Raw genomic sequence first — 25,921 nt, 5'->3', positions numbered from 1 at the left:
CCCTGTCCCCACCTGTCCCCGAGGCAGGGGACAGCCCTGTCCCCACCTGTCCCCGAGGCAGGGCCAGCCCTGTCCCCACCTATCCCCGAGCCAGGGGACAGCCCTGTCCCCACCTGTCCCTGAGGCAGGGCCGGCCCTGTCTCCACCTATCCCCAAGCCAGGGGACAGCCGTGTCCCCACCTATCCCCGAGCCAGGGGACAGCGCTGTCCCCACCTGTCCCCGAGGCAGGGACAGCCCTGTCCCCACCTGTCCCCGAGGCAGGGGACAGCCGTGTCCCCACCTATCCCCGAGCCAGGGGACAGCGCTGTCCCCACCTGTCCCCGAGGCAGGGACAGCCCTGTCCCCACCTGTCGCCGAGGCAGGGGACAGCCGTGTCCCCACCTATCCCCGAGCCAGGGGACAGCGCTGTCCCCACCTGTCCCCGAGGCAGGGACAGCCCTGTCCCCACCTGTGCCCGAGGCAGGGGACAGCGCTGTCCCCACCTATCCCCGAGCCAGGGGACAGCCCTGTCCCCACCTGTGCCCGAGGCAGGGACAGCCCTGTCCCCACCGTGCCTGGGCAGAGGTGCTGCCATCACTGGAGCCCACCCGTGCCCCTCAGCTGCCCCCACAGCTCCGTGGGCAGAGGCAGCCGCCCTCCATCATCCCCAGGCTGGGTCAGAGCAGGCGGGACCGGCTCTGCCCTCCCGGCCCGGTGCCGCGCGGGGAGGCACGGCCGCGCCACGCTCACCTGGCCACGCTCACCTGGCCGGGCTGAGCGGCACCTGCGGCGGGGCACGGGGCTGCTCCCGGCCGGGGAGCCCCCCACGGGCCCTGCACAGCCCTGGCCGGGCTCGGGCTCGCCCTGCCTGCGGCCGGGAGCGCTCCGGGGCGGGCGGAGCCGGTCCCGCTCTCACCGGGGCTGCCTCAGCAACCGCGGGGCAGCAGCAGCGGCAGCAGCAGCTGCAGCGCACCCTGCGCGGCTGAGGAAAAGCGGATGGACTGGGATCGCTGTGTTCCCTCGGCCACCCAGGCGGAGAAAGCCACCCGGGCCCGTCACATTCGGGCAGGGCGGGTTTCGGTGTCCCTCCCTCCGGTGCGGTGCAGAGCCTGCCCGGGAGCAGCCTGAGTCCAAGGCAGGCTGAAGGGCTGCTCCCCACGGGGGGCAGAGGCAGCCGAGAGAACGCGGTGAGCCTGACCACCCGCCCAGCCCGTGGGACGAGCCCCGGCGAGGACACACACACTGAAGGGCTCCAAGAGCAGCTGGAGCACGGCTGCCCTTGGGGAGCCCCGCCAAAAAGGTGTGGGCACGTCCTGCCGTGGCCATGCTGGGCTGAACATCGCCTGGGGGACAGCCTGAGGCGGGCAGAGGGCACGCACCTGCCTCTGTCCCCCCCAGTGCCCCCGTCACAGCCTCGGGGACGCCCTGAACTGCTGCAGGAGGCAGAGGATGGCAGCGGCCAGGGCCGAGTGCTGGCGGGCCAGCAGCCTGGCGCCCATCTCGGGGCACACCTGCCCGTGCAGCTGCTGCTGCAGGGCCTGCACCAGCTGCTGGTAGGTGCCCACCACGTGCCCCAGGGCAGCTCCCAGCTCCTGCTGGCGCTGCCCGCACTGCTGGCACCGTGTCACCTGGAAGCAGGTCACTGCCAGCTGCACCAGGCGGTCGAAGGTGGCTCTCAGGGCACACTGCACCTCGGGCAGGGGCTGCTCCGGGCTCAGCAGCGCCTGGCAGCTGGACAGCAGCTCCTGGGAAGCGCAGCCCAGGGCTCCCTTGCTCTCCACGCCCTGCTCCGCACACTGGTGGTGCAGGTGGGTGGCCTGGCTGCCACAGAGCTTCCCCACAACCTCCTGCAGCTCCACGGTGTAGGCCAGGAAGCATGAGAGATCCGCAGGGCTGGTCCACGCCTGCTCCTGCAGCTGCCCGAGCGCTCGCATGTGTGTGTCCTGCCCTGCCCTGTCCCCAGCAATGGACAAACCGCTCCCAGGGGTGCTGGCAAGGCTGCAGCTGCTGGAGGGTGGGCAGGTGAGGGGCCCTGGCAGCTGGGGGGGGCTGGTTTCACCTTCCCCCCGGTTGCGGGGCTGGGGGAAACAGCTGATGTAGGGCAGGTGGCAGCCGCAGCTCTCCAGCCCCCGTGGAGCTGGGGAGGGCCGGGCAGAGATGGGGGGCAGAGGGGTCTGCTCACCCTCCTCGGGGCTAAAACAGGGGAACGAGTGTTTTACAGCCCCGTGGTCTCCTGCTCCTTTCCCCGGGGCAGCTGGGACCGAGGAGATGGAGAGCCCTGCAGCTGCAGGCAGGCAGGAGTCCTGGCCCAGCCCTGCCGCCTGCCCCCGGGGAAGAGGAGCCGGAGCAGGCTGTGGCTGCTGCTGAGCCACAATCGCTGCACCTCCCGGCTGCCCTGCACCCGGCCCCGAGCTGCTCACCAGCTCCCTGGCACAGCCCGCTCCTGCTGCAGGGGATGCGGGCACCGTCCTGCCACCAGCACCGGCCCCGCTGCACCCGCTGGGCATCACACAGCCCAGGGGCTCAGGGGGGACACTGACCCTGTCCTGCAGGCTGTGTGACCCGGGGCTGTGTGACACGGGGGCTGTCCTCACCCCCAGTGCCAGCCAGGAGAGGTGGGTGAGAGCCCCCGGGGCGCTGCTGCAGCCTGCCAGCAGCTGGGCTGTGTCCGGGAGCCCCGTGTGCCCCCCGTGCACCCTCAGCAGGGTCTGCCCGCTCACCCCCTGCCAGCCCCTGGCCCGGGACACGGCCCCACCGCAGCTGCTGCTGGCACAGCCCTGGCTGTCAGCATGGAGCTGGCCATCAGCATGGCACTGACCATCGGCACGGCACTGACCATTGGCACGGCACTGACCATTGGCACGGCACTGACCATCAGCATGGCATTGACCATTGGCACGGCACTGACCATCAGCATGGCATTGGCCATCAGCATGGCATTGACCATCACCATGGAGCTGGCCATCACCATGGCATTGACCAGGGGCATGGCACTGAGCATCACCATGGCACTGAGCATCACCATGGCACTGACCATCAGCATGGCATTGACCATCAGCATGGCACTGACCTTTGGCACGACCCTGGCTGTCAGCATGGCACTGACCAGGGGCATGGCATTGACCATCAGCATGGCACTGACCATCAGCACGGACCTGCCCACGGGCACAGCCCTGACCATCAGCACAGCACTGACCATGAGCACTGCCCTCACCAGTGGCACAGCTCTGGCCATCGGCTTTGCTCTCCTGACAGGGAGCCAGGGGAGGCTCCACCCTGGCAGGGAGCAGCCCCTGCTCCTGGGCTGGCTCCCGGGGAGGGGCCGTGCTGGGCACAGGAGCCGCTGGCAGCAGCAGGAGCTCGTCAGAGGGGCACACAGCAGCAGAGGGCACAACGCTGGCCTTGTGCTGGGCAGGCATCACCTCAGCCCGCTCCTCCTGCAGCCCCGGGCCCTGCCAGCCCGTGGTGGGCACAGGACTCTCCTGGCTCACACAGCCGGGACCTGCCTCCCCTGGGCAGGGCTCCTGGGCAGCTCCCCCGGGACCATGGGGAGGGGGCTCCAGGGACAGCAAAGGGGGCTGCTGTGGCTGCAGGCTGCTGTCCTCCTCCCCACCCCGGCCGCCGGCAGGGTGAACGTCCAGAAGGGAGGAAACCAGCCATTCCATCACCGACTTTGTCCCCGTGGTGCCAGGCTTTGTGTCCATCGGAGCAGAGCAGGGCTCCGTGCCAGCAGTGTCCCTCTGGGCCTGGGGGGCTGCAGGAATCCCCCTCTCCACGTCCTTCCCCGTGTCCTCTGCCGAGGGCTGAGTGGGTGGCCAGGAGCAGCAGCGCTGTGGGGAGCCTGGGGCAGCTGCAGGGAAGCTGACCTGTGAGGTGTAATCAGTTTTCAGGAAGGACCTTCTCTTCCTCAGGCTCTTGCTGCAGGTCAGCTCCCTCTCCTGGCCCTGCTTCTCCCTGGTCGAGGGGTTCTCCCCCAAGCTGTAGCACCTCAGCCTCTTTGGGATGCAGGAGGAGCTCTCTGTGCCCTCCCAGGATGCTGCATCATGGCCTGAGGGCAAGAAAAACATGGAAATCAGGAAGTAATCCCGGGCAGCAGAATACCCTCACGCCTCCACAGTGGGCCCAAAAAGCTCCTGGCACAGCCTTGGAATCACAGGCACAAAAGTCCAGCAGCAATGCCTGGTTCCCAAGGAAAAAAGGAAATGCTCTCTCGTGGTCAGGTACCTACGTGGAGTGGGAAGTCAGGAAAAGGCAGAGCCTGGGAGTGTGCTACAGGGGCTGGTGACGAGGGAGCAGCTTCACCCAAAGGCAGGTGTGGCTGTAACTCCCCAGGTGAATCTGGGGACAGCGGTGGAGAGCACTGCCCACAGCTGTAGGCACATCACCAAACAGAAACACGGCCAGAGGTCCCCAGCTGGATTTTTAGGTGGTAACACGTTCCACAGTGACAGCTTTATGTCTGGACACAGTACAGTGACTGCACATTACTATCAAAGCCAGAGCTGTTCCAACGGCATGAATTACATTCTTAAGAGGTTCTGTTAATACTGAAAGAGCTGATTACTTCAGGAACAAGAATACTCCCATTTCTGAGAAAATGCAATGGTCAGGGAGCTGCCCACCCCTGGGAATCCTTGACCCAGCTCTGAACCCAGCCTCTGGCCTGAGCACGACCTTTGATCTTGGGGGTTCATGTGACAACGCTTTACAGATTTGGGAGATTCCAGAATGCCTGAAAACTGGAAACTACTGCAAACTGACTTTTCCCAGCAGCGTGTGTTTGCACGTGATAACAAATCCCCTGCAATGTCACCGCAGGGGCGCTGAGGAGTGGCCCGCAGAGCACGGGGAGGTTCAAGGCTCCTTCCAAAGCCCCGCAGGAGCTCCAGGAGCAGGCAGGGGAGCCCGCAGGGGGACGGACGGCGGCGGAGGCAGCACGGCAGCCCCGCTGTGCTTTACCTGCCGGAGGGCTGAGCCTGTCCGCAGCATCGTAGAACTCCTCCTCGGAGCTGGAGTCGGCGAATCCCGGCGGCGGCCGCAGCACGGGCTCGCTGCGTCCCGCTGGCCCCGGCGGGGCGGGCGCGCCGTGTCCCGGGCTGCCCGCGGGGGAGGCTCCGGAGCACGGCCCGGGGCTGTGGCAGCCCCCGCTGCTCCCCTCGGGCAGCCGGGACTGCAGAACGGCCGGGCCCTCGCCCTGCCCCGCGGGGCTGCTCCCGGGCCGCACCTGCGGGAAGCAGGAGCAGTCCCCGGTGCCGGTGCCGGCGGAGCTGCCCGCGGCGCACGCCGGCACGGAGCCGCTGTCGGAGCCGCTCATCTCCCGCACGGTCGGCGTGCAGAACGGCAGCAGCCCCGGCCGGGAGGAAGAGCGCGCGTCCGCCGCATCTTCCTCCAGCGCATCCACGGAGTCGCTGGAGCCGCTCGTCCTGAAGCCGCGGCTCTCGGTGTTGGCCGAGTCGGAGGCCTCGGAGGGGCTGTCGGTGCCGGTGTCGCCGCCGGGGTCCCGCGGGTCGCCGCTCGCCCCGGGGCCGCGGGGCTCCGCCGGTGCCGCCGCGTCGCCGCTCGCCGCGGGGCTCCTCGGGCGCCGCTCCGAGCAGGAATCCTCGGAGTCGCTGCAGGCTCGGGATTCATAGCCTGCGGTGTAAAGGAGCCGCTCAGCCCGGGCTGGGGTGCGGAGGGATCCGCCAGAGCCTGACCCGCGGGGCCGGGGGCTCCTCAGCCCCGGGCAGCTCCCGGCCGGCGGGGCGGGGTGCGGATGGAGCTGCGGCGGCTCTGAGCCCTCTCCAGCCCCCAGAGCAGCTCAGGGCAGGGGCAGAAGGAGCTGTGGGTGCTCTCAGCCCAGAGCAGCCCCCAGAGCTGCCAGCCTGGCTGAGTCCCAAGCCTCGTTGGCCATGAGCCTGCAGCTCTCCCAGAACTAGGGCACCCTGAATGCTGGAAAAGCCCTCTGAGATCAGCGAGTACAGCCTAAATCAAGCACAGGTGCCACCACACGGCCCCAGGCTGCTGCTCCCAGCAGCTGGGCCATCCACCCATTCCTCCCCACCCCGTGTCAAAAAAAGGCTGGTTTTGTGAACCTTCCTCCGCTGAGACGCGGTGCTGTTGCTTCTCTCCCCAGGTGAATATGGAGGCCTTTGCATCCACAAGGAGTCTGTAGTAGCCAGCGATGAGGCAGACGAGGTCCTTTGCACTGTTTGACTCCAGCAGCAGAGTAAGCACCTTTTTTCGGTTTATTTTTCAGAGGTGTGGGGGAGAAAAGTGTAAAGAAGATTAGAATAAACAAACGCTGTTTGTACCCCAGTCAGCAGGAACAGGCAGCACAAGGACAAGGCACCCCCTCTGTCTCATACAAGGAGGCATGAAGAAGAGAAATTTATTTTTTCTTGCCTTTTGTGCCTTGGCTGTGTCTCACTGATGGAGGAAAAAAATCACTTTTCCTCAGCAGGAAGAACCACTTCTCTCTAGTAATTTTTTTGGTTCTTCCTATGAGCTTTCCCTGCCGAGTCTGTTCTAAGCCTTTTATCCTGGTGACTCCCTGTTGGAACCCAGGAAATTCCTCTGGCTGCCCTGGAGGGCTTGAGACCCTGCCCCGGGGGCTCAGAGACCTTGGCACAGAGCCCCAGACCCCGGTGCCTTTGATTTAGCCCTTGGAAAAAACAATTACCAACCTTATATGAGGAATTACAAGTCAAGAGAGTTTAAGTAGAATAATAGTGAATTTATCATGGGGTGAAAAATAGATTTTTGAGGTTTTTAGAATGGGGGCTCAGTGTCCCAAGATGGAGGAATTTGGGTGTGCCCTGTCCTTTCTCCTTCTTCTTGGCCTCCATCTCCTGGGTGATGTTGGCACTTTTGGGTTGGTTTAGAGTAGAAGCTCAGTGTCTAACACAGGTGACAGGTATTGGGAGGTAACTGTAAATATTGCACAGGTAGTTTTTAGTATAAAAAGATAACCCTGCCCTGGGGCAGGCAGAGTGCCTCTGAGTGTCCTGCTGAGCGGACCTGGGCAGGACAGGAGAATTTTATAGATAAGGAACAATAAACAACCTTGAGACCGAGAAATGAAGAGCTCTGACTGCTTCTGGAGCAGAGACTTTCTAACACACCTCGGGGTCGCTGTGAGCAGCAGAGATCCCGAGAGGAGAGCTGATGGTGCAGGCGACCCCCCTGTGCCCATCCAGCTGCTCACCTTCAGGTCCTGCAGGTAGATCTTGACGGTGCTGACTCGCTCCGAGTCCTCGCTGAGCTCCACCCTGCTGATGCTGGGGAACTCGGCCAGGCTGCTGGCGATGTTCAGCTTGCTGTTCACGATCTGGCTCACGCCGTGCCTGGCGCCCACCAGCAGCGCCACGTACGACTCCCTGTCCTGCAGCTGCAGGGACACAGGACACACCTGGGCAGGGACCCCTCACCTGGGCTGCCAGGGCCCCCTCAGCCCTCCCAGCTCCTGTGGGGTCCCAGCACTGTCTCTCCTTCCACAGGAGCCCCTCCCTGCCCTTTCCCCACACAGGGACAGCAGCTGGCCATGGCCCCAGGGGTGCAGCAGCCACCTGGCAGACCCAGGGACGGGGCTGGCAGCAGGTGGGCACTGTCAGCAGTGTCACCCGGCAGCCCAGGTGTCCCCATATGGGCCCAGTGAGACCTGCTGCAGGGTAGAAACTTCACAAGGACGTTTCTGGGCTTGGAAGATGCATCAGTGGTTTTTGTTAGGGTGAGGCACTTAAGGAAAAATGAATTAACGCACATATAACCTGGCAGAAATTGTTCAATTTGCATGTAGGTGTGAAGTTTAGCATTACTGTGACCCATGGGTGCCCACCAGCATTGCTCAGCTCCCTGTGTGACATAGCCTGTACCCTGCAGCTCAGCACAGACCCAGCTGGGAACAGGCAGAAAAATCAACAACCCCAGAAACCTCTTGTAAGAAGGGAAGAGTTCTTTTTTACAGTGAGGTTTAAGGGTTTCCAGTGTTTCCTCAAGAATTTGAAGCCTGCCCAGATTTCCCAAGTACTTTATAACAGGGTTTATCTGAAGAGCAAGAGTGACTGCTTCCAATCAGAAAAAATGCAAAACTGTTCTGTAAGCTGGTCTGTGCCGTGGACACTTCAGTGGGATTAAACTGAGTTTCTCCAGCACAGCCCCTCACTAGCAGCCACCATGGCATCCCAGGGCAGGGAGAGGCACTGTGGCCACTGGGCCTGCGTGCCCAAAGCAATCCCACTCACAAACAGCTCCTGCCACCATGGTGGCACTGAAAATCCCACTCACAAACAGCTCCTACCACCATGGTGGCACTGAAAATCCCACTCACAAACAGCTCCTGCCACCATGGTGGCACTGAAAATCCCACTCACAAACAGCTCCTACCACCATGGTGGCACTGAAAATCCCACTCACAAACAGCTCCTGCCACCATGGTGGCACTGAAAATCCCACTCACAAACAGCTCCTACCATCATGGGCATTGAAAATCCCACTCACAAACAGCTCCTGCCACCATGGTGGCACTGAAAATCCCACTCACAAACAGCTCCTGCCACCATGGTGGCACTGAAAATCCCACACACACACAGCTCCTACCACCATGGTGGCATTGAAAATCCCACACACGCACAGCTCCTACCACCATGGTGGCATTGAAAATCCCACTCACAAACAGCTCCTACCACCATGGGCATTGAAAATCCCACTCACAAACAGCTCCTGCCACCATGGTGGCATTGAACATCCCACTCACAAACAGCTCCTGCCACCATGGTGGCACTGAAAATCCCACACACACACAGCTCCTGCCACCATGGTGGCATTGAAAATCCCACTCACAAACAGCTCCTGCCACCATGGTGGCATTGAACATCCCACTCACAAACAGCTCCTGCCACCATGGTGGCATTGAACATCCCACTCACAAACAGCTCCTACCATCATGGGCATTGAAAATCCCACTCACACACAGCTCCTACCATCATGGTGGCATTGAAGATCATCCCGCTGTACATCTTCAGCTCCCCCAGGATCTGCAGGTAGTTGAGGCGCACCTGGGCTGCGTTGAGCGTGTGCTTGGTGGGCAAGAGGGGAAACAGGGTCAGAAACAGGCTCTGCAGGCAGCTGCAGCAGGCACACAGCCTGGGACCAGCACAGCCAGCTCAGGGTGCCAGCAGAGGTGCCCAGGGAGCCCTCCACACACCCCGTGGCCAGCGCAGCACAGGGAGACCAGGGGGCAGAGAACAGCCCCAGGGGGAGGGCATACCTGACCTGGGGATCACACTCTACCTTCTGCCGAGGGTCCAGCAGCACCTGGTTCCTCTTCAGGTGGTAGTTGATGGCTTTCTTGATGTCCTTCCCTCGCATGTTCCGCAGCAAGGTGGGCGAGATGAAGTTCTCGATTCCCCAGTCCCTCCTGGCAGGAAGAGGGAAAGGAGCACAGGGGGTCCCGGCCACGCTGAGCCCCACAGCAGCACAGGGCAGGGCAGAGGCGCCAGGCTGGGGGGCTGTGGCACCCCCTGGAATTCGCTGCTACCCGCGGGTCAGGGGGGACTGCAGTGTGTGTGCCCTGAGGTGCAGAATGGCCATTTTCACATGGTTTCACAGGAGGGAGCTCACAACCTGCATGAGCAGGACAGTCCCCATCTCCCCTCACCGTGCCCAGGATGGAGATTCTGTCCTTGCATGCACCTTGCTTGGGTGACAGGACTGTGACACTGCAGCACTTCCTGCACCCAAAACGTGGGCCAGGCGTGCTGCTGGAGTGTGCTCAGCCCAGGCATGAAACACCTGTGGGGTGAGAGCAGTGAAGCTGCCCCTCCAGCTGCACACAGCTGGGCACATCTGGCTGCACACCAGGCAGCCAGTGCCTGGTAATTAACCTGGTCACCACACCAGTGCCTGGTAATTAACAAATCCACAGTTTTACAGAAATAATGATGGATTTGGAGGATATTTGATGGATAACAAGGAGCTCATCACTGCTGCCTAGAGCAGGGTCTCTCTAGGCAGGGGCAGGAGCAGTCCAGGAGCACCAACGTGCAGCACGGCACACCTGCCCCTTCTGAAAGCATTTTTTGGTCGTTTCCCCACAGCTCCCAGTGCTCCACACTGCCCGAAGGGGGTGTTTCTGGCCTGCTTCTGGCGGATGCAGAGATGTGCTGGCTGTGCAAGGCTGGTGATTACACCCTCTCTCTGCAGACACTGCAATCAATACTGGCAGGAGCAGCTTGGGTAACCATCACTGCCTGGGAGACCTGCAGTTTCAAGGGCCTGGCCCTGTGACAGGGAAGACCCTCCCTGTGCCTCGGGACACACCCAGGAGTTCACTGCCTGCCCTACTCAGGCAGGTCAGGGGGTTTGTGGTAATTGCATACCCTCTGAACAGAGAGAAACATGGTTCTCCCAGGAAAATCCTGGGAAGCTGTGTAGAAGCTGTGGGAAACTTGAAAGAATTCAAGCAATTATTTTTCTGTCACCATTGTTTGTAAATATGGTTCTCCAGAGAGTACTGTTCATAGTTCACCAATAGTGTAAAAAAAATCCTAAAAGCCAATCAAGTTTTAATCCATCATTATTTCTGTAAAAACTGTGGATTTGTAATAATAAAGTGTCTTTCAATACACCATTATTTCTATAAAACCTGTAGATTTCTAATAATAAAGTGTCTTTTAAAATAAAGTGTGTTTTCACACCTTCTGATGATAAAGCCTCTGCATCACCTATATCAGTGCCCCTTCAGTAGTAGGGGGTGAGGACAGGGAGGCCCCCGAGGCCACCCTGCCCAGCCAAGGGGCTCAGTCCCCTCTGGACTCCTGTGCAGAGCTGAGCAGGGGCCAAGCAGCAGCTGGGGCCCCCTTTGGGGCTCTCCTGCTTCCCTGGGGTTGGGGACAGGGGAGCGGGGAGCTGTGGCACTCACTCGATGTACTTCAGGGACACCTTCTGGGGCTGGGCACAGGCAGAGATCCTCTCCTGGATGTGCAGGGCAGCCAGGCGCAGGGCCACGCTGCACTTCATCTCCACTGCAAACCTCTCCTGGAGCACGTCGCTGCAGCTCTGGGGCCAACACAGCACAGTCAGCCCAGCAGGGACAAGGCTGCCACCAAAGCACAGCACCACGCAGACAGACAGGGACATCCCCAGCCCAGCACACACTCTGCTCGTGCTTGTGACTTTATCCCTGGTAAGGCTGGTTTAGTTGATAAAGCTGATTTGAGAGTTTAAGGCAAGCTGAATCGAAGTGCCCTGATTTTAAGCGCTCTGCATTTCCATGCAGCCGAGCCAGTGTGAGGAGGCACACTCTGGGTTAAAGCACAAAGGAGGGCGGGCTGAGAAGGGATTCCCAGGCACGGAACCCAAGCCCCAGGGTCACCTGCAGGTACAGATACTCAAAGGCCACTGGGTCTTCCTGCAGCAGGTCCAAGGGGTCCCTGGGGACAAAGCACACCCTGAAGAGGCAGCGGTAGTCATGAGAGTCTCTTTTCTGGACCACCTGCAAGACAGAGAGGGCGTCACACTGATGGGGAAGATGGAACAGGAAAGCCTTACAAATATGATTGCCTGCCAAAACATTTTGGGAATATGGAAACTACAAGCGAGACTGAAATGAAAGCAAGCCTTGAGATCCCTCAGTTACTGAACAACTGGAAAACAATGGTGTGGCTGGCTGAAGGTGATCCCCTCTTGATGGAACAACACCCTCTGCTTGCAGACAGGCCCAAGGCTCAGAGCAGGCCCTGCCAGCTTGGCAGAAGGGCCCAAAGAGGAGTTTTTAGGGTTTAAAATGTAACACAGTGTGGTAATGTAATGATTCTTATAGGCTGTATGTAAATGCTATAGGATTTGTACCTTGTACTAGATTGGTTAGTGAGAATCAGAATATTCAGCACAGAAGAAGATTTATGGTATTGGAATGGGAACCTCAACCTCTTACCCTCTCACCCTCTCATCCTCTCTCCCTCTCTCTTTACTCCTCTCAGGCCTGCTCTGAGCTGTGTCTGCCAGCTCCAGCAGGGCCCTGCACGTGGCCCTTTGCAATAAACCCCAAATTCCAAGCCCTGGCTGCAGAGATCTCTCATCTCCATCCATCCCCACCCTCCTACCCCCTGATGCTCCCACACACACCACCATCCCTCCCTCCAGAGAGCACAATGAGCCTTTGCTCCGTGAACCCACGGGAATGGTTTAACCCCACGGGCAAGGGAACTGTGCAGATTGTCCTGAACAAACACAAGGAGACTTGGCCCGTGATTGTAACTTAATCTCTGATTCTTCATCTGGTTTTTTCTTCTGCCTGCAGTAGCCCAGAAGCCCTTTGGCAGCAAGGCCTCATTTAAACACCCACTGATCCCAAACTCTCGGTGTCACCAGCACAGAGGCTCTGGGGCTGTGTGATAACAGCAGGGGAAGGGGCAGCCTGCTCTGCTTTGGAGCACAGTCACGAGACACAGCAGCCCTAAACAGACCCCTGAATCATCCCTGTAATGTCAGCACAATGTCAAGACTCTGAGTTATCCATCAGCACATTTTATTCTGGGCAGATCCTGCCCAGCAGAAATCCTCTGACCCATGTGCTCAGTGCTGTGACAAGGATTGGAGCTGGGTGGTCCCTGTGTGTGCCTCCCCACTCAGGGCACTCTGTGTGACCCCACGGACCCTCTGCAGTGGCTGCCACCCCACAAACCCAGCAGCAGGGAGCTGGGGCAGCTGAGCAGGCACCCCTGACGAACCTGCAGGGCTGCAGCATCCCACAGGCTCCCAGGACACAGGTGCTGGCTCACAGTTTGATGTAACCCACGTGGCCCCTGCTGGGCTGGATGCTCTGGCTGCTCAGGGGGCTGTGAGCACAGAGTCATGCACAGAGCTGCCTGAGGCTCAAGCAGCCCTCTGCAGAGGGGCTGATGTGGCAGGTGGCACACAGGACGTCACCCAGCACTGCTCTGCAGGCAACGCCAGCCCAGGGGTGCTGCTCTGTGCCTGGGGGCACTCAGGCTGCTCCCAAAGGGCCTTCCCCAGGGGTGCGGGTGTGAACACCATGGCAGAGGCGGGTGGCAGCACTGGGGACAAGGGCTCGCCCCTCTGGTGACCCCTGTGCCCTCAGTGCCGTCTGTCCTGGGGCAGAGCCCCTCTGCAGGGCTGTGGCACACACGGGGGCCCTGCTCACCTGTGCAATGAGCTCCTCCTCGTGCAGCAGGTGGATCTTGGCCAGGTTGTATTGCTCCTCCAGCACCAGGGCGAAGTGGGCGATGCTGCGGATGGAGAGCTTCTCCTGCAGGGTCAGCACGATGTCCTGGCGGGGCACAGGGCCACACAGAGCTCAGCTGGGCCCCAGCCCTGCTGCAGGGCTGCCACTGCGGGACCCCAGCCCGCAGAGCTGCACAGACAGAGCACCACGACCCCAGCAGGTGCAGGACAGGGCGGGCAAGCTGCAAACCCCAAGGTGTCACAGGAATCAAACCCCTCTCCTGAGCTGCCTCACACTCACAGACAGCTCTGGGTGGTGGTGAGCACCTTCTGCCACCCCCGAGCGACAGAAACACCCCAAGTCTTTGCTGTGTTTGTTATTCTAACTTTCTAGAGCTCTGCAACATTTTTGGATCCCTGGAAGCGTCCAAGGCCAGGCTGGACAGGACTTGAAGCAAGTGAGAGGTGTCCCTGCCCATGGTAGGAGGTTGGAACTGGATGGTCTCCAAGGTCCCTCCCAACCCAAATCAGTCTGTGATTTGTGAAAAAAAAACCTAAAAAGAACTTGTGAAGAACACTTATCTCTAATAAACAAGAATTTGAGACCGTAATTGTAAAAATCCCGCCATGTCTGACTGAAACTGGTGTTTCACTTTGTAATAGAGAATTCTGTCAATATTCTCACTGTTATGCAAGTAACAAGGTTTACTTTTGGCAAAAAGAAAATACCACCTCAGGCTTGACTGAGCACAAATTGAAACAGAAGGCCTTGGGCTCACTCAAGCCTTTTGAGACAAGCATAAATGTTTGACTCACCTCAGTTTTAAGTGAGAATGTCTCAAAACACAGAGAAATTTCAAGAAACACCTAACTTGGGAAGCATTTCACTCATTTAGATATTTCTGAAGGGCAGTTGTGAGGGCTGCTTTAAAAACTGGGAAAACTTATTCCATGTCAGAGCTGAGCAACTCAAGTCAAAGAGCAAATCCATCTTTTAGAAATCAGACTCTTAGGGACAGGCATTCAAATACTTCTTTACAACTCTCCTTTCCTTTCTACCCCCTTGCTTTATTTCAGTATTTTATTTTTCTAGACCGTGCAAGTCAAAAGACTTGCAGACCCTTACTTGCCTGAGAGACCACAATGGTTTTGTGAAGCTTGAAGGAGCTAGACAAACTCCTCCTTTTCTGAGGAAAGCTTTCACTGCATGATAAATGAAATCTCTTTGTGTTTCCCTTTAATATACTTTCAGCCCGATAGCCCCAGAATGCCTGTCCATCGTGAGTCTCTCCCACAGCATCTGCACTGTGCAGGACACCACCTGTCCTTTAAGCAATTTATTTGACTTCCAGCCACTGGCCATAGCCAAATCCTACCACGTCCAGCATAAACCCTGAGCAGCTCCAACGCTCAGGCCAGAACAGCTGGAGGTGTGCAAGGCTGTGTCCAAGCACGGCAGCTGGGGAAGGGCTGGATCCACGGCTCTGCAGAGCAGCATCGCGCCGTCAGGGGAGTGATCTGAGGGAGGATCACCCCTTGTTCAGGAGGATCATTCCCTCCTGTGCTGCTGAATCGGTGCTCGTGTCTCCAGAGGGGAGCCTCCTTACAGAGCAGAATGAGGCTGGGGCTCAGAGCCAGCAGTGGTCAGTGGTCAGCAGCTGGTCAGCGCGGCTGGGCGGCCGCAAGGGCCCTGCCTGCAGCTGATGGGCCGGGCTGGGGTGCTGGGAGCAGCCTGCAGAGCCCCTTACCTTCACCGTGGTGCTCCTCTCAAAGCGGAACGCCTTGGTCTGTCCGTTCTCCAGGTACACCTTGAGCACGTTGGGCATGAACAGGAGGGAGCTGCCCTGCAGAACGAGAGCAGCAGCTGCACCCTGGGGCACCCAGCCTCGGCAAGCCCTGGAAAATCCTCCTCTGCCCTGGCAACCCACTTCCCCAGCACACAATCAGGGTTTGCTCCTGATGATGGTTCTGAGACAGAGCAGACATTCTCCAGAGCAGAAATCCATTTCGATTTAGGTGAAACGTACATTTTTGAGCTGAGTCTGTGGTTGGAAATCATGGCTATTTAGCCTGACTGCAAAAGCCTGGGCTCAGAGAAACTGATTCAGTGAAGGACAGAGGTGAGGGGAGGGGGACAGAGGGTGATAGGGAGAGACAGAGACAGCTGTGAGAGCAGGTCAGCCTGACCTAGGAATTCTTTCTGATAAACAAGAACTAGCGGCAAATGTCACAGGAAATTTGTAAAAATGAATATGTGTGAACCTATTGGGAAATTGTATGCATATGTATCTGAGAGGGGATTAAAAGGGACCTAAAGTTCCCAGAGGTACGGATGTCCTTTAAGGAAATTAATCTCCGCATGCATCTGGCACTGTAAAAGGCATCTTGACATCACCCAGCAGTGCCCAGGCTGAGAGCAGCCCCCGGGAGCCTGGCAAACACACAGCGCTGCCTCCACCGAGCCTGGCACAGACACCTTCTATGAAATACCCTTTCCTTAAGATTTTTGCTCCTGAGAAGATGAGAGGCCTCAGGAGCAAAATGTAACCAATGGTTATCTGCTGCTGTGGGATGCAACAGGTGCATCTGGGACTGGCCCATGCTGGTTGTTTGTAATTAATGGCCAATCACAGTCAGCTGGCTCAGAGAGCCAAGCCACAAACATTTGTTATCATTCTTTGTTTTTCTATTCTTAGCCAGCCTTCTGATGAAATCCTTTCTTCTATTCTTTTAGTACAGTTTTAATGTAATATATATCATAAAATAATAAACCAAGCCTTCTGAAGCATGGAGTCAGATCCTCGTCTCTTCCCTCACCCTGGGACCCCTGTGAACACGGTCACAGAGCCTTGCCCTGGCAAACACACAGCACTGCCTCCACCGAGCCCTGCCCGCGGTCTGCAACCTGGCGTGCCCCAAAGCAGCAGGGATGGCACCAGAGTGAGCGAGACGGGTCCCAAAGAGGCGGGACAGGGCAGGACACCCTCGGCGGTGGATGAGAAGGTGGCCTGCTGTCAGCTTGGCTGTTAGGCGCACACCCAGTGCCAAGCAGGCTTGCTGTTCCTATTAGGATTAGGGCTGGGATTAGTGGGGTGGGGGTGCCCTCTGGCAGGAGGGGGCCTAGTGAGGCAGAGGGTTGGTTTCACAGCCCAGTTAGGAGGGTGGAGAGTCACAGGGGCAAAGCTAGGGCTAAGTTTATAGCATGGGGTAAAACACCACACACCCAGCTGGCCAAAGGTGTCTCTGGGGTGAAACACCACACACCCAGCTGGCCAAAGGTGTCTCTGGGGTGAAACACCACACACCCAGCTGGCCAAAGGTGTCTCTGGGGTAAAACACCACACACCCAGCCGGCCAAAGGTGTCTCTGGGGTGAAACACCACAGCTGCCGCCCTTGGTCAAGCAGCAAGGGCCAGACAAGCCAAGGCACGTCCCATTTGGGCTATATTGGTAATTAATTCCAATACATCTCCTCGTCAAGAGACTCTCAGGGCCAAGAATGGTGCTTCTAAGATGGTCTCTCTGTGTTTCACTCACTGTGCCTCACGTTACAAACCTCACAGCCCTCCAGACAGGCAGCTCACAGCCCCTGAAGTGCTGCCAGAGCCAACATGAAACACTTCTGAGTGCCATCCTTGCTCCTCTCACAGCCATTTTGGGGTTCAAGCTGCCTGCAGTCACCACAGAGGGAAAACAAGAGAATGCTGCTGATCTTTTTCTGGCCCAAATTCTGGGCTCTTTACTTGCCCAAACACATCACCACTCCCTGGTCAGATCCAACTACCCAGCTGGCACCATCACATTTTCTGGAAAAATTTTTTGCTTAGGACTTTTTTTCTCCTGGGAAGCTGAGAAGCCTCAGAGAAAAAGGCAAACAACATTATTCTATTTGCTTCTTTCACATTTTACTGCTTTGGAATGCAGTTGGAGGTCGATTATCCAACCTGCAAATTGTTTTTACTTAATGACTAATCACGGATTAGCTGTGTCGGACTCTGAGGAGAAAGTCACAAGTTTTCATTAATATCTTGTTAAGCCTTTTGTAAGTATCCTTTCTCTACTCTTTAGTATAGTTTTAGTACAGCATTCTCTAATATAATATAGTAACATAAAATGATAAATTAGCCTTCAAAGACAGCTAATGGAGTCAAATTTATCCTCTTTCGCCACGGGGGACCCCACAAAGAGCACCCCAGAGCCGCCTGGGGTTCCTCTCTTTCTGCGGGGGCTGCCAGAGGCTGCCCCGAGTTAACCCTTCCTCTCCCGCGGCCGCGCCCGCCCCGTGCCCCGGCGGGCTGACCCCGGGCACTGCCCGCGATGTGGAAAACATCGCCGGCCCGCAGAAGGCAGGGAAGAAGCAGCGAGGCTCATGAACAATTCATGTTCCAGCCGGCAGGGTCGGGTTTCAGCTGCAGAACGCGGCCGCTGGGATCCTTCCCGCGGCCACAAGGATCACTTAGCCCCGCTCCATTAGGATGACAAGAGCAGTATATTTACTGAAACTGGAGGCTGCATGCTTCTCAGGGCCATAATGCCCTTTTTGGCTGCCTGAGTGCGTCAGCCTACGGAAAGGAGAGTGGCCCTAAAGCACTCAGGGCTGCCGTGCTGCAGTGTTTTTCCAGAAAGGAATCATAAATATGCAACAAATTTATTTACCCTTCCTTTGTGCTAATACCTCACTGCTCAAAACAGGTTACACATCCAGATGGCGAAAAGGGAATGTAACACCAGGGACACCAGCACCTGAATTAATTTTCCTGCCTTTGTGCTGTCATTAAATTAACAGCAATCTAATCACTGACCGTGTCCCTGCTGTGCACTTGCAGAGGTTTGATCAGCTCAGCACAGTGCTGGCAGGGGCTTTAGGGCAGCTCGGAGTGCAGCATTCCCTCCTCAGGTGCCTTCCTTAGGCTATGACAAGAGGCCCTTTCCCAGGACTGACCCTGCCATGTGTTGGGCAAGATGGAACAGGAAAGCCTTATCAATGTGATTGCCTGCCAAAAGATTTTGGGAATATGGGAACTACAAGCGAGACTGAAATGAAAGCAAGCCTTGAGACCCCTCAGTTACTGAACAACTGGAAAACAATGGTGTGGCTGCTGAAGGTGATCCCCTCTTGATGGAACAACACCCTCTGCTTGCGGACAGGCCCAAGGCTCAGAGCAGGCCCTGCCAGCTTGGCAGAAGGGCCCAAAGAGGAGTTTTTAGGGTTTAAAATGTAGCACAGTGTGGTAATGTAATGATTCTTACAGGCTGTATGTAAATGCTGTAGGATTTGTACCTTGTACTAGATTGGTTAGTGAGAATTAGAATATTCAACATAGAAGAAGATTTATGGTATTGGAATGGGAACATTGCTCTTATCCCCTCATCCTCTCTCTCTCTCATCCTCTTTCCCACTCTCTTTACTTCTCTCAGTCCTGCTCCAGCTGTGTCTGCCAGCTCCAGCAGGGCCCTGCACATGGCCCTTTGCAATAAACCCCAAATTCCAAGCCTGGCCTCAGAAATCTCTCATCTCCATCGATACCCACCCTCCTACCCCCTGATGCTCCCACACCACGGCTGTGGGGCTGTGACACACCTGGGAGCCCTCGGGCTGTGACCCCAGCCCACGCTGCAGCTCCCGGCTCTCAGAGCAGCAGCTCTGCGGGGATTCCGGCTCTGCCCATGTCCCCCGACCCCTCCTGCCTGGGGCTCATCCCTGCCTGGGCACCCTGGGCCTCGCTGCCCAGTCCCGGTGTCCCCCGGTGTCCCATCTGCCAGCAGCGGGAGTGCTCTGCTGTCCTGGGAGGGCCCCGCTGCCCCCTGCCCGCCGGGACCGCGACAGCGCCGTGTCACCAATGCCCGGGCTGGGACAGTCCCGTGTCACCAATGCCCGGGCTGGGACAGTCCCGTGTCACCAACCCCGGGCTGGGACAGTCCCGTGTCACCAACCCCGGGCTGGGACAGCCCCGCGTCACCAACCCCGGGACCGCGTCAGCCCCGTGTCACCAACCCCGGGCCGGGACAGTCCCGTGTCACCAACCCCGGGCTGGGACAGCCCCGTGTCACCAACCCCGGGACCGCGTCAGCCCCGTATCACCAACCCCGGGCCGGGACAGTCCCGTGTCACCAACCCCGGGCTGGGACAGCGCCGTGTCACCAACCCCGGGACCGCGACAGTCCCGTGTCACCAACCCCGGGCTGGGACAGTCCCGTGACACCAATGCCCGGGCTGGGACAGTCCCGTGTCACCAATGCCCGGGCTGGGACAGTCCCGTGTCACCAACCCCGGGCTGGGTCACCAACCCCGGGACCGCGACAGTCCCGTGTCACCAACCCCGGGCTGGGACAGTCCCGTGTCAGCAACCCCGGGGCTGGGAGAGCCCCGGAGGGCAGCCCTGGACAGGCCTGGCACACCTGGCAGCAGGGGAAGGATCCCCATGGCCAGAGGGACACTGGACACGTCTGGGGGCACAGCCGAGTCTGCCCTGCCCTGCGGGGAGGAGGAGGAGGAGGAGCGGGGTCCCTCCGTGCAGGAGACACCCATGGCACCCCTGTGTGCAGGGGACAGGGAGCCAACTCTGCTCTGGGAGGGTCTGAGCTGCACCAGGAGGCTCCTCCCGCCACAGGGGACAGCAGACAGACAGGCAGACAGGCAGACAGGCAGACAGGCAGACAGGCAGGCAGGCAGGCAGGGAGAAGGGAAAGGGCCAGTGGGTGGTTTGTCACTGCCGCCAAGCAGAAAGGTTGGGCCAGACCTGGACAGCTGAGCAGCACTGATGAGCGGGGGGAGAAAGGGGCAGCTTGGCCGCTGGGTTTTTTCACTCTGAAGGACACAAGGAAAGATCGACAGAGCTAATGACTCACAGCTGGCCCCAGTGAGCTTAGAAAGTTACATAGAAGGAGCAGGAGACGTTCAGGAGCTGTTCACACTTTGGGGAGGACACAGAAGTCCTCACCTGTGCCTCAGGGACACCAGCAGGGGCAGAGCCGTGGGCACCCAGCTCAGCTCCAGCAGCAGCAGGAGCCCCGTGCTGGGTGAGCAGCAGCCTCCAGAGAGCTGTGACCAGCTCACCTGACAGCGGCACAGCTGAGGGTGCTCTGTGCACACCCTCTGCAGGGACGGAGAGCAAGCTGCCACACTGAGACCACTGTCACACCCAACAGCGAGGCACAGTGCTCATGACAGAGCCCCTGAGCAGTGACACGGACCCTGAGCAGTGACATGGATGCTGACCAGTGCCCAGTGACAGAGCCCTGACCAGTGCCCAGCGACAGAACCCCTGAGCAGTGCCCATGACCGAGCTCCTGAGCTGTGACACAGCCCCTGAGCTGTGCCCATGACCGAGCCCCTGCCCAGTGGCTGTGCCGAGGAGGGCCAGCCCCGCTCTCCAGCAGCACATCATTGACCTGGCAAACACAGCAGCGCGCTCCTCTCGCCCCTGGGGCGGGATTCGTCCTGCCCACAGCTCAGCGAGGCTCCCCATGCAGGGATGAGCCCCTCAGGGGAGCACAGCTGCCTCCCGCCCTACTGAAGGGATGGTTCGAGCTCCGACGGGAGCGGGACAGAGGCGGTGCATGCGGTGTTTTCCATTAATCCCAGTAAGCACGTCCAAGACCAAGTCCCGCAGATGCCAGCGGGAGCAGGGCAGGGGGGACACAGCGAGCCTGAGCCCCCTGCCCGGGCAGAGCCCCGCGCCCCGCTCACCTGCGAGTGTCCGTTCAGCAGCACCTCCTCCGCGAACCGCACTTTGACCGGGTTGGTTTTCAGCCTCGCCCTCTTCTCCTCGGTGAGGAACGACGACTTGGGGCCGCCCTGGAACGACAGCGGGGCTGGGTCGGGGCAGAGCGGCGGGGAGGGCAGGGCCGTGCGGGGCTGCTCACCTGCACTGCCCGCACACACCTGGAGCGGCGTCCCGGGGAGCCCCTGCGCTCCCAGCCCTGCCCCAGCCCCTTCGGACCTTACTCCACAATGCCATGCAAGATGTTTTCCATTGCCATCTGTAGGGCAGATTACCTTTGGCAAGTGGGCAGTTTGCCTTATCTCTCTCTTTGAGTGACCACAATCACACCTCCCTCGGGAGGGGACATTGCTGATAACAGCTATGGAATGTCCCTGCATGGCTGATAAGAACTGCAGCATCCCATTGGGAGATGTGAGCCCAGAGGGAGGAGCCAAGCATTCCTACCCAGATATAATCCAGAGGTTTGGAGACACCAGCACGGCTTCTGCACTGGATTGCCCAGAGGAGCAGCAGCTGCCTCTCCTTCCCCTGGATCTTCAGAGGCAGAACACATCCTTCTCTACAGATCCCCCTTGCTCCAGCAGAACCAGCCCTGACACTGCAGGAGGGCTGAGCCACAATTCCAATGGGACTGTGCCAACAGCCTGACCCACAGGGTGTCAGGCTGGGTTCTGACTCTGGCACTGTTGGTTTAGTGCACTGCATTGTTTATTTTATCCTTTTTTTTCCCCAATAAAGAACTGTTATTTCCTGCTCCCATATTTTTTGCCTGAGAGCCCCTTAATTTAAATTTATAGCAACTCAGGGGGGTGGGGAGGGTTCACATTCTCCATGTCAGGGGAGGCTCCTGCCTTCCTTGGCAGACTCCTGGCTTTCCAAACCAAGACAGACCTGCCGGGCAGCTGCTGCAGGCAGCGGACACTGTGTGCCGTGTGCCAGTGTCACTGTGCCAGTGTCACTGCACAGGGACCAGGTGCTGTGCCCAGGTGTCCCCCCCCACCGGGACCCCGCAGAACAGCTGGGGAGCTGCCAGCAGCTGGATGGCACTGGGCGGCAGCTAACCCAGCACACAGAGAGCCTGGCAGGGATGGACAGACCCTGCCTGCCCTGCTGGGCTGCCCGGGGTGCTGCAAACCACCCACGGTCACCAAGGACGGGATTGCTGTCACCAAGCACACGGCACTGCTGTCACACGGCCTTGCTGTCACCGCAGCAGGGTCCCCTCAGGCTCAAGTGTGCTCAGGAATTCTGCACAAACACCCTGTAAAGCATGGTGGTCCCCCAGAGCAGCAGCAGAGCCCCTCAGTGTCCCCCCAGGCAGAGCCTTCACCTGTCACAGTGCCCGTGCCACCTGCCCGGGGCACATGCCTCACCTGGGGGACAGTCCCACCTGCCCTGGGGACAGGAGGTGGGGACACGGATCGGGATTTGGGAGGACTCCCGGAGCCCTCCGGGCGTCCCGGAGCCCAGCAGGGCTCACGGGGCAGAGCCTGTCCCTGCCGCCTGTGCCACCAGCCCGCCTGGCCCTACACCTGGGGCTGCAGCAGCCGCTGCCTGTGCGGGGATGGAATGTAAGAGAATCGTGCAGAAGGCAGTCTGACACCTGAGGAGCTGCAGCTGCACTAATCACCAAAGATTAGGAACAGGCCTGACCTTAACAGGCCACAGCTGTGTCCAATAAGGAGACAAGTGCTACAAAAGAGTGGGTTAGCTGGTGTTGGAGAGAGTTGGAGTTTGCTGATTGTGCTGTGATGAAGAAGGAGTCAGCACTGTGAGGAGCTGCCCATGAGAAATCCCCCAGAAGGTAGGGGAGCCTTTGCAATAAGGTGACAACAGCTGCCCGCCCTGCCCAGGGCTGGCTGTGACACCGAGGATGCCAGGGCACCCCCGTGGCCCTGGCCAGCCCAGCCACCCCTGCCCGTGCCCGGGGAGCCGAGGAGGCGCCACTCACGGCCGTGCAGCGCAGGACGGTCAGCAGCAGCTCATCTCCAGCATCCCTGCAGGGGGACAGGCGGTCAGCGCGGGGACACCGCGGCCCCGGGGACACGGGGACACGCGTGTGACACACCTGATGAGGCTGGCGGCCCGCTCCACCGACAGCCCTTCCACCGTGCTGGAGTTGATCATGACGAGCTGGTCCCCGGGCTGCAGCTTGCCGTCCGCCGTGCTCCCTGCGGAACGCAGGGGTGTGAGGCACGGGCAGCCCTCCCGCCCGGGCAAAGAGCTGCTCACACCCAGGAACAGCCCTCCGAGACCACCACCACACCCAGAAACCACCCTAATCACCATCTGAGATCACCACCAACCCACAGAAACCCTCCGAGATCAGCACCACCCCGCAGAAACAGCGCTCCGAGATCACCAGCACACCCAGAAATCACCCTAATCACCCTCCAAGATCACCCCCATACCCAGAAATCACCCTAATCACCCTCCAAGATCACCCCCACAGCACAGAAACCTTCTGAGATCACCACCACACTGCAGAAACCCTCAGAGATTGCCACAGAAACCCTCTGAGATCAGCACCACAGCACAGAAAGCCCCGAGAGCCCTCCAGGATCTGTCCCCTTGTCACAGCCCACCACACTGGGAACCAAGCAGGGGCCAAGCAGCCATGGGCTCCCATCAGCAAAGGGCAGGCTCACAAGGACAGGTTTTGTGTGTTTCAGGTTTAGTAAAATGAAGGGCAGGTTTCTTTGTGCCTGAGCTTTAGTAAAATATTGATTATTTCCGATTAGGAGAAGAGAGAAGCACAGCAGAAAAGACCCCACTTCATACTCCCCACAGCTCTCAGGTAATTCCACATGGGAAGGGGCATGAGGAGAAGTGGGAGTGACAGAGGGTCCCTGCCCTGGCCCAGAGCCCAGCCAGCCCCCAAACAGAGGGCTGACACCCACACCAACAGGTGAAAACCACGTGGTTTTGTGCACCCATTTAAAAAAATTAATAAGAAAACAATGACAATTTTTGGGTTACACCTATCTCTTCTATAGCTGAATATCAATCTGATTGATTTCAGCACTGCCTGCACCCAGCAGCAAAGCCCTGTGTCACAGGGCTGACAGCCCAGGGTCTGTTCAGATCACCGTGGCCACAGTGGAATATGATGAAATTCTCTAAGATAAGATTAAATTCTTGCTCTGCACTTCAGGTAAAACACCAGGAAGGACTTGGAGCAGCTCTCTGCATTAGGAAGGCCAGCAGTGAGCGAGCACAGGTGAGGGACCCCTGGGGACACTGACACTGAACCCAGACTGGGAGCTGGGACATGTCCTGCTGCCCCTGGCACCCAGGGCGACCTCAGGGCTCTCAAAAGAACAGAAACCACAGGCAGCAGCCCATGCCCACACCAGCAGAACCCACAGCCCTGCAGTCAGTCCATCCATGGCCACACCAGCAGAACCCACAGCCCTGCCAGCCCTCAGTCCGTCCCTCCATCCCCCTGCTGGTCTGTCAGAGCCACACCTGCAGTGACAGAGGCGATGGTCAGCGGCAGCCCGGGGCAGATCTCGAAGCCGTAGTGCTGCAGGACCAGGTCCTTGTACACGGTCACTGTCACCTTGGCCCGGCTGGGGGACTGCCCTGCGCTGTCCCCAGCGCTGTCCATCGCTGCCATGCTGGCCCTGGGCCACCAGAACACACAGTTAGACAGGACACAACCACAGACAGCTTGCACAAGGATCCACGCCATCCCCTGCTGCCCAGGGGCTGCCCCAGCAGCGTCTCCCGGGGCTCTGCAGGAGGCTGGGGACATCGGGCTGGCTGTGACCACAGCTCACCCCAGCCCAGTGGTCACAAGAAGGAGAGGAGGTCACAGAGGTGTGCCCCAGCACAAGGCATCGCCTCCACCCACAGGGAGCAGCAGCACCTTGGCCCAGCGAGGCAGCACGGGAGCTCTGGGCCTCTGCTGGGATCCACTCAGCCCACAGATGTCCACTCTGCGTCCACTCTGCGTCCTCTCCGCCCTAATGTCATCTCCCAGGCCCCAGGGAAGGAAAGCGGCCGTGGGCTGGGATCCCTGGCGATGCAGCCCAGTCCAAGATGCGGGCCCACCAAGAGAAGCACGAGCCCACCTTCCAGAGGAGCACGTTCCAGTGGAGCAATGCTGCATTTCCTCCTCACAGAACCACAGCAGAGCAAGGCAGGGGCGTCAGCCCCCGGCAGCCAGGGGGGTTGCTCACAAACTGCTGCTGTTCTTTTTCTGTGAGCGCATTTCCCAAGGACAGACACAGCGAGCAGGACGTGCAGGCCGTGCCAGCCCCAGGTGCTGCCTCTGACCCAAGATGCTCCCTCCACAGACCCCACTCACCTGGGCAGGCTGTCCCGAGGGCGATGAAACCATTTTGCTACCATTTGCTCTATTCTATATGTTTTTCGTGTATGGGTTAAGCTAGTCTCCAAATCTCCCATTTACCTGGAACTGACAGAAACCACAGGAGAACAGTGACTGGAGAATTTTTCCGGACAGCTTTCAGTGTTACCAACAGTAACCCACAACCTATTACATGACATTACATGATATTGAATGATATTACATGATATTAGATGATATAAAACTATATTACATTATATTACATTATATTAAACGATATTAAATGATATGAAATTAAATTATATCAAATTATATTAAATACAAAGAGACCAGCTGGCACCCTGTGAAGAGCAGGGCTCTGGCAGAGGCTGACACCTGTTGTGACACTCAGGGCACCCCCTGCCCACCCAGCCTCCCCTGCTCTGTGCATTTGGTCACTTGTGTCGTGGTCACACTGCATTACCCTTCCATGGCACACAATGACACCTGCATCCCTTTCCCAAGGATTTCATGGCTCCGTGGGCTTCTTTTGGAGGGGCACGGGCTGGGTGAGCTTCCCACCCCCAAAGTGAGCCTGGCAGACCACGAGTCCTCAGTGAAAACAGGAATTGTTTTGGCACTGTACATGCAGAGCTCAGTGGTACCTGCACACCCCAGCAGCGTGCCCTGCAGCCATGCACCGCTGCCATGCACCGCTGCCATGCACCACTGCCATGCACCACTGCCAGCCCTCTGAGC

The 25,921-nt window shown here is 58.7% G+C and overlaps 1 protein-coding gene across 1 annotated transcript; it reads right to left on the bottom strand.

The window, feature by feature from the left end:
- Nucleotides 1–1,322: 1,322 nt before the first annotated feature.
- On the bottom strand, nucleotides 1,323–25,281 carry FRMPD1 (FERM and PDZ domain containing 1). Its single transcript, XM_066569362.1, has 16 exons — nucleotides 25,181–25,281; nucleotides 24,337–24,494; nucleotides 22,937–23,039; nucleotides 22,820–22,865; nucleotides 20,832–20,939; nucleotides 14,890–14,985; nucleotides 13,122–13,247; nucleotides 11,331–11,450; nucleotides 10,878–11,014; nucleotides 9,248–9,374; nucleotides 8,938–9,033; nucleotides 7,164–7,346; nucleotides 6,052–6,193; nucleotides 4,940–5,611; nucleotides 3,047–4,028; nucleotides 1,323–2,743 (listed from the first exon to the last, which is right to left on the bottom strand). Exons 1-16 carry the CDS (start codon nucleotides 25,279–25,281, stop codon nucleotides 1,387–1,389), a joined length of 4,554 nt encoding a protein of 1,517 aa, XP_066425459.1. The 3' UTR covers nucleotides 1,323–1,386.
- Between the last annotated feature and the right edge of the window lie 640 nt (nucleotides 25,282–25,921).

Source organism: Molothrus aeneus, chromosome Z (assembly GCF_037042795.1).
Source record: "Molothrus aeneus isolate 106 chromosome Z, BPBGC_Maene_1.0, whole genome shotgun sequence".
NCBI classification, from domain to species: Eukaryota; Metazoa; Chordata; class Aves; order Passeriformes; family Icteridae; genus Molothrus; species Molothrus aeneus.
Note: the sequence above shows the minus strand (reverse complement) of the source record. Positions and strands in the feature narration are given on the sequence as shown.

What these genes read in the sequence shown, in the direction of transcription:
- FRMPD1 (XM_066569362.1), bottom strand. Translation starts at nt 25,281, where the DNA reads ATGGGAGATTTGGAGACTAGCTTAACCCATACACGAAAAACATATAGA. An exon ending in CCTCGGGACAGCCTGCCCAG is followed by an intron (nt 24,495 to 25,180) that starts GTGAGTGGGGTC and finishes CTGGTGGCCCAG; the next exon opens with GGCCAGCATGGCAGCGATGG. An exon ending in AGGAGGAGCTCATTGCACAG is followed by an intron (nt 11,451 to 13,121) that starts GTGAGCAGGGCC and finishes TCTGTCTTGCAG; the next exon opens with GTGGTCCAGAAAAGAGACTC.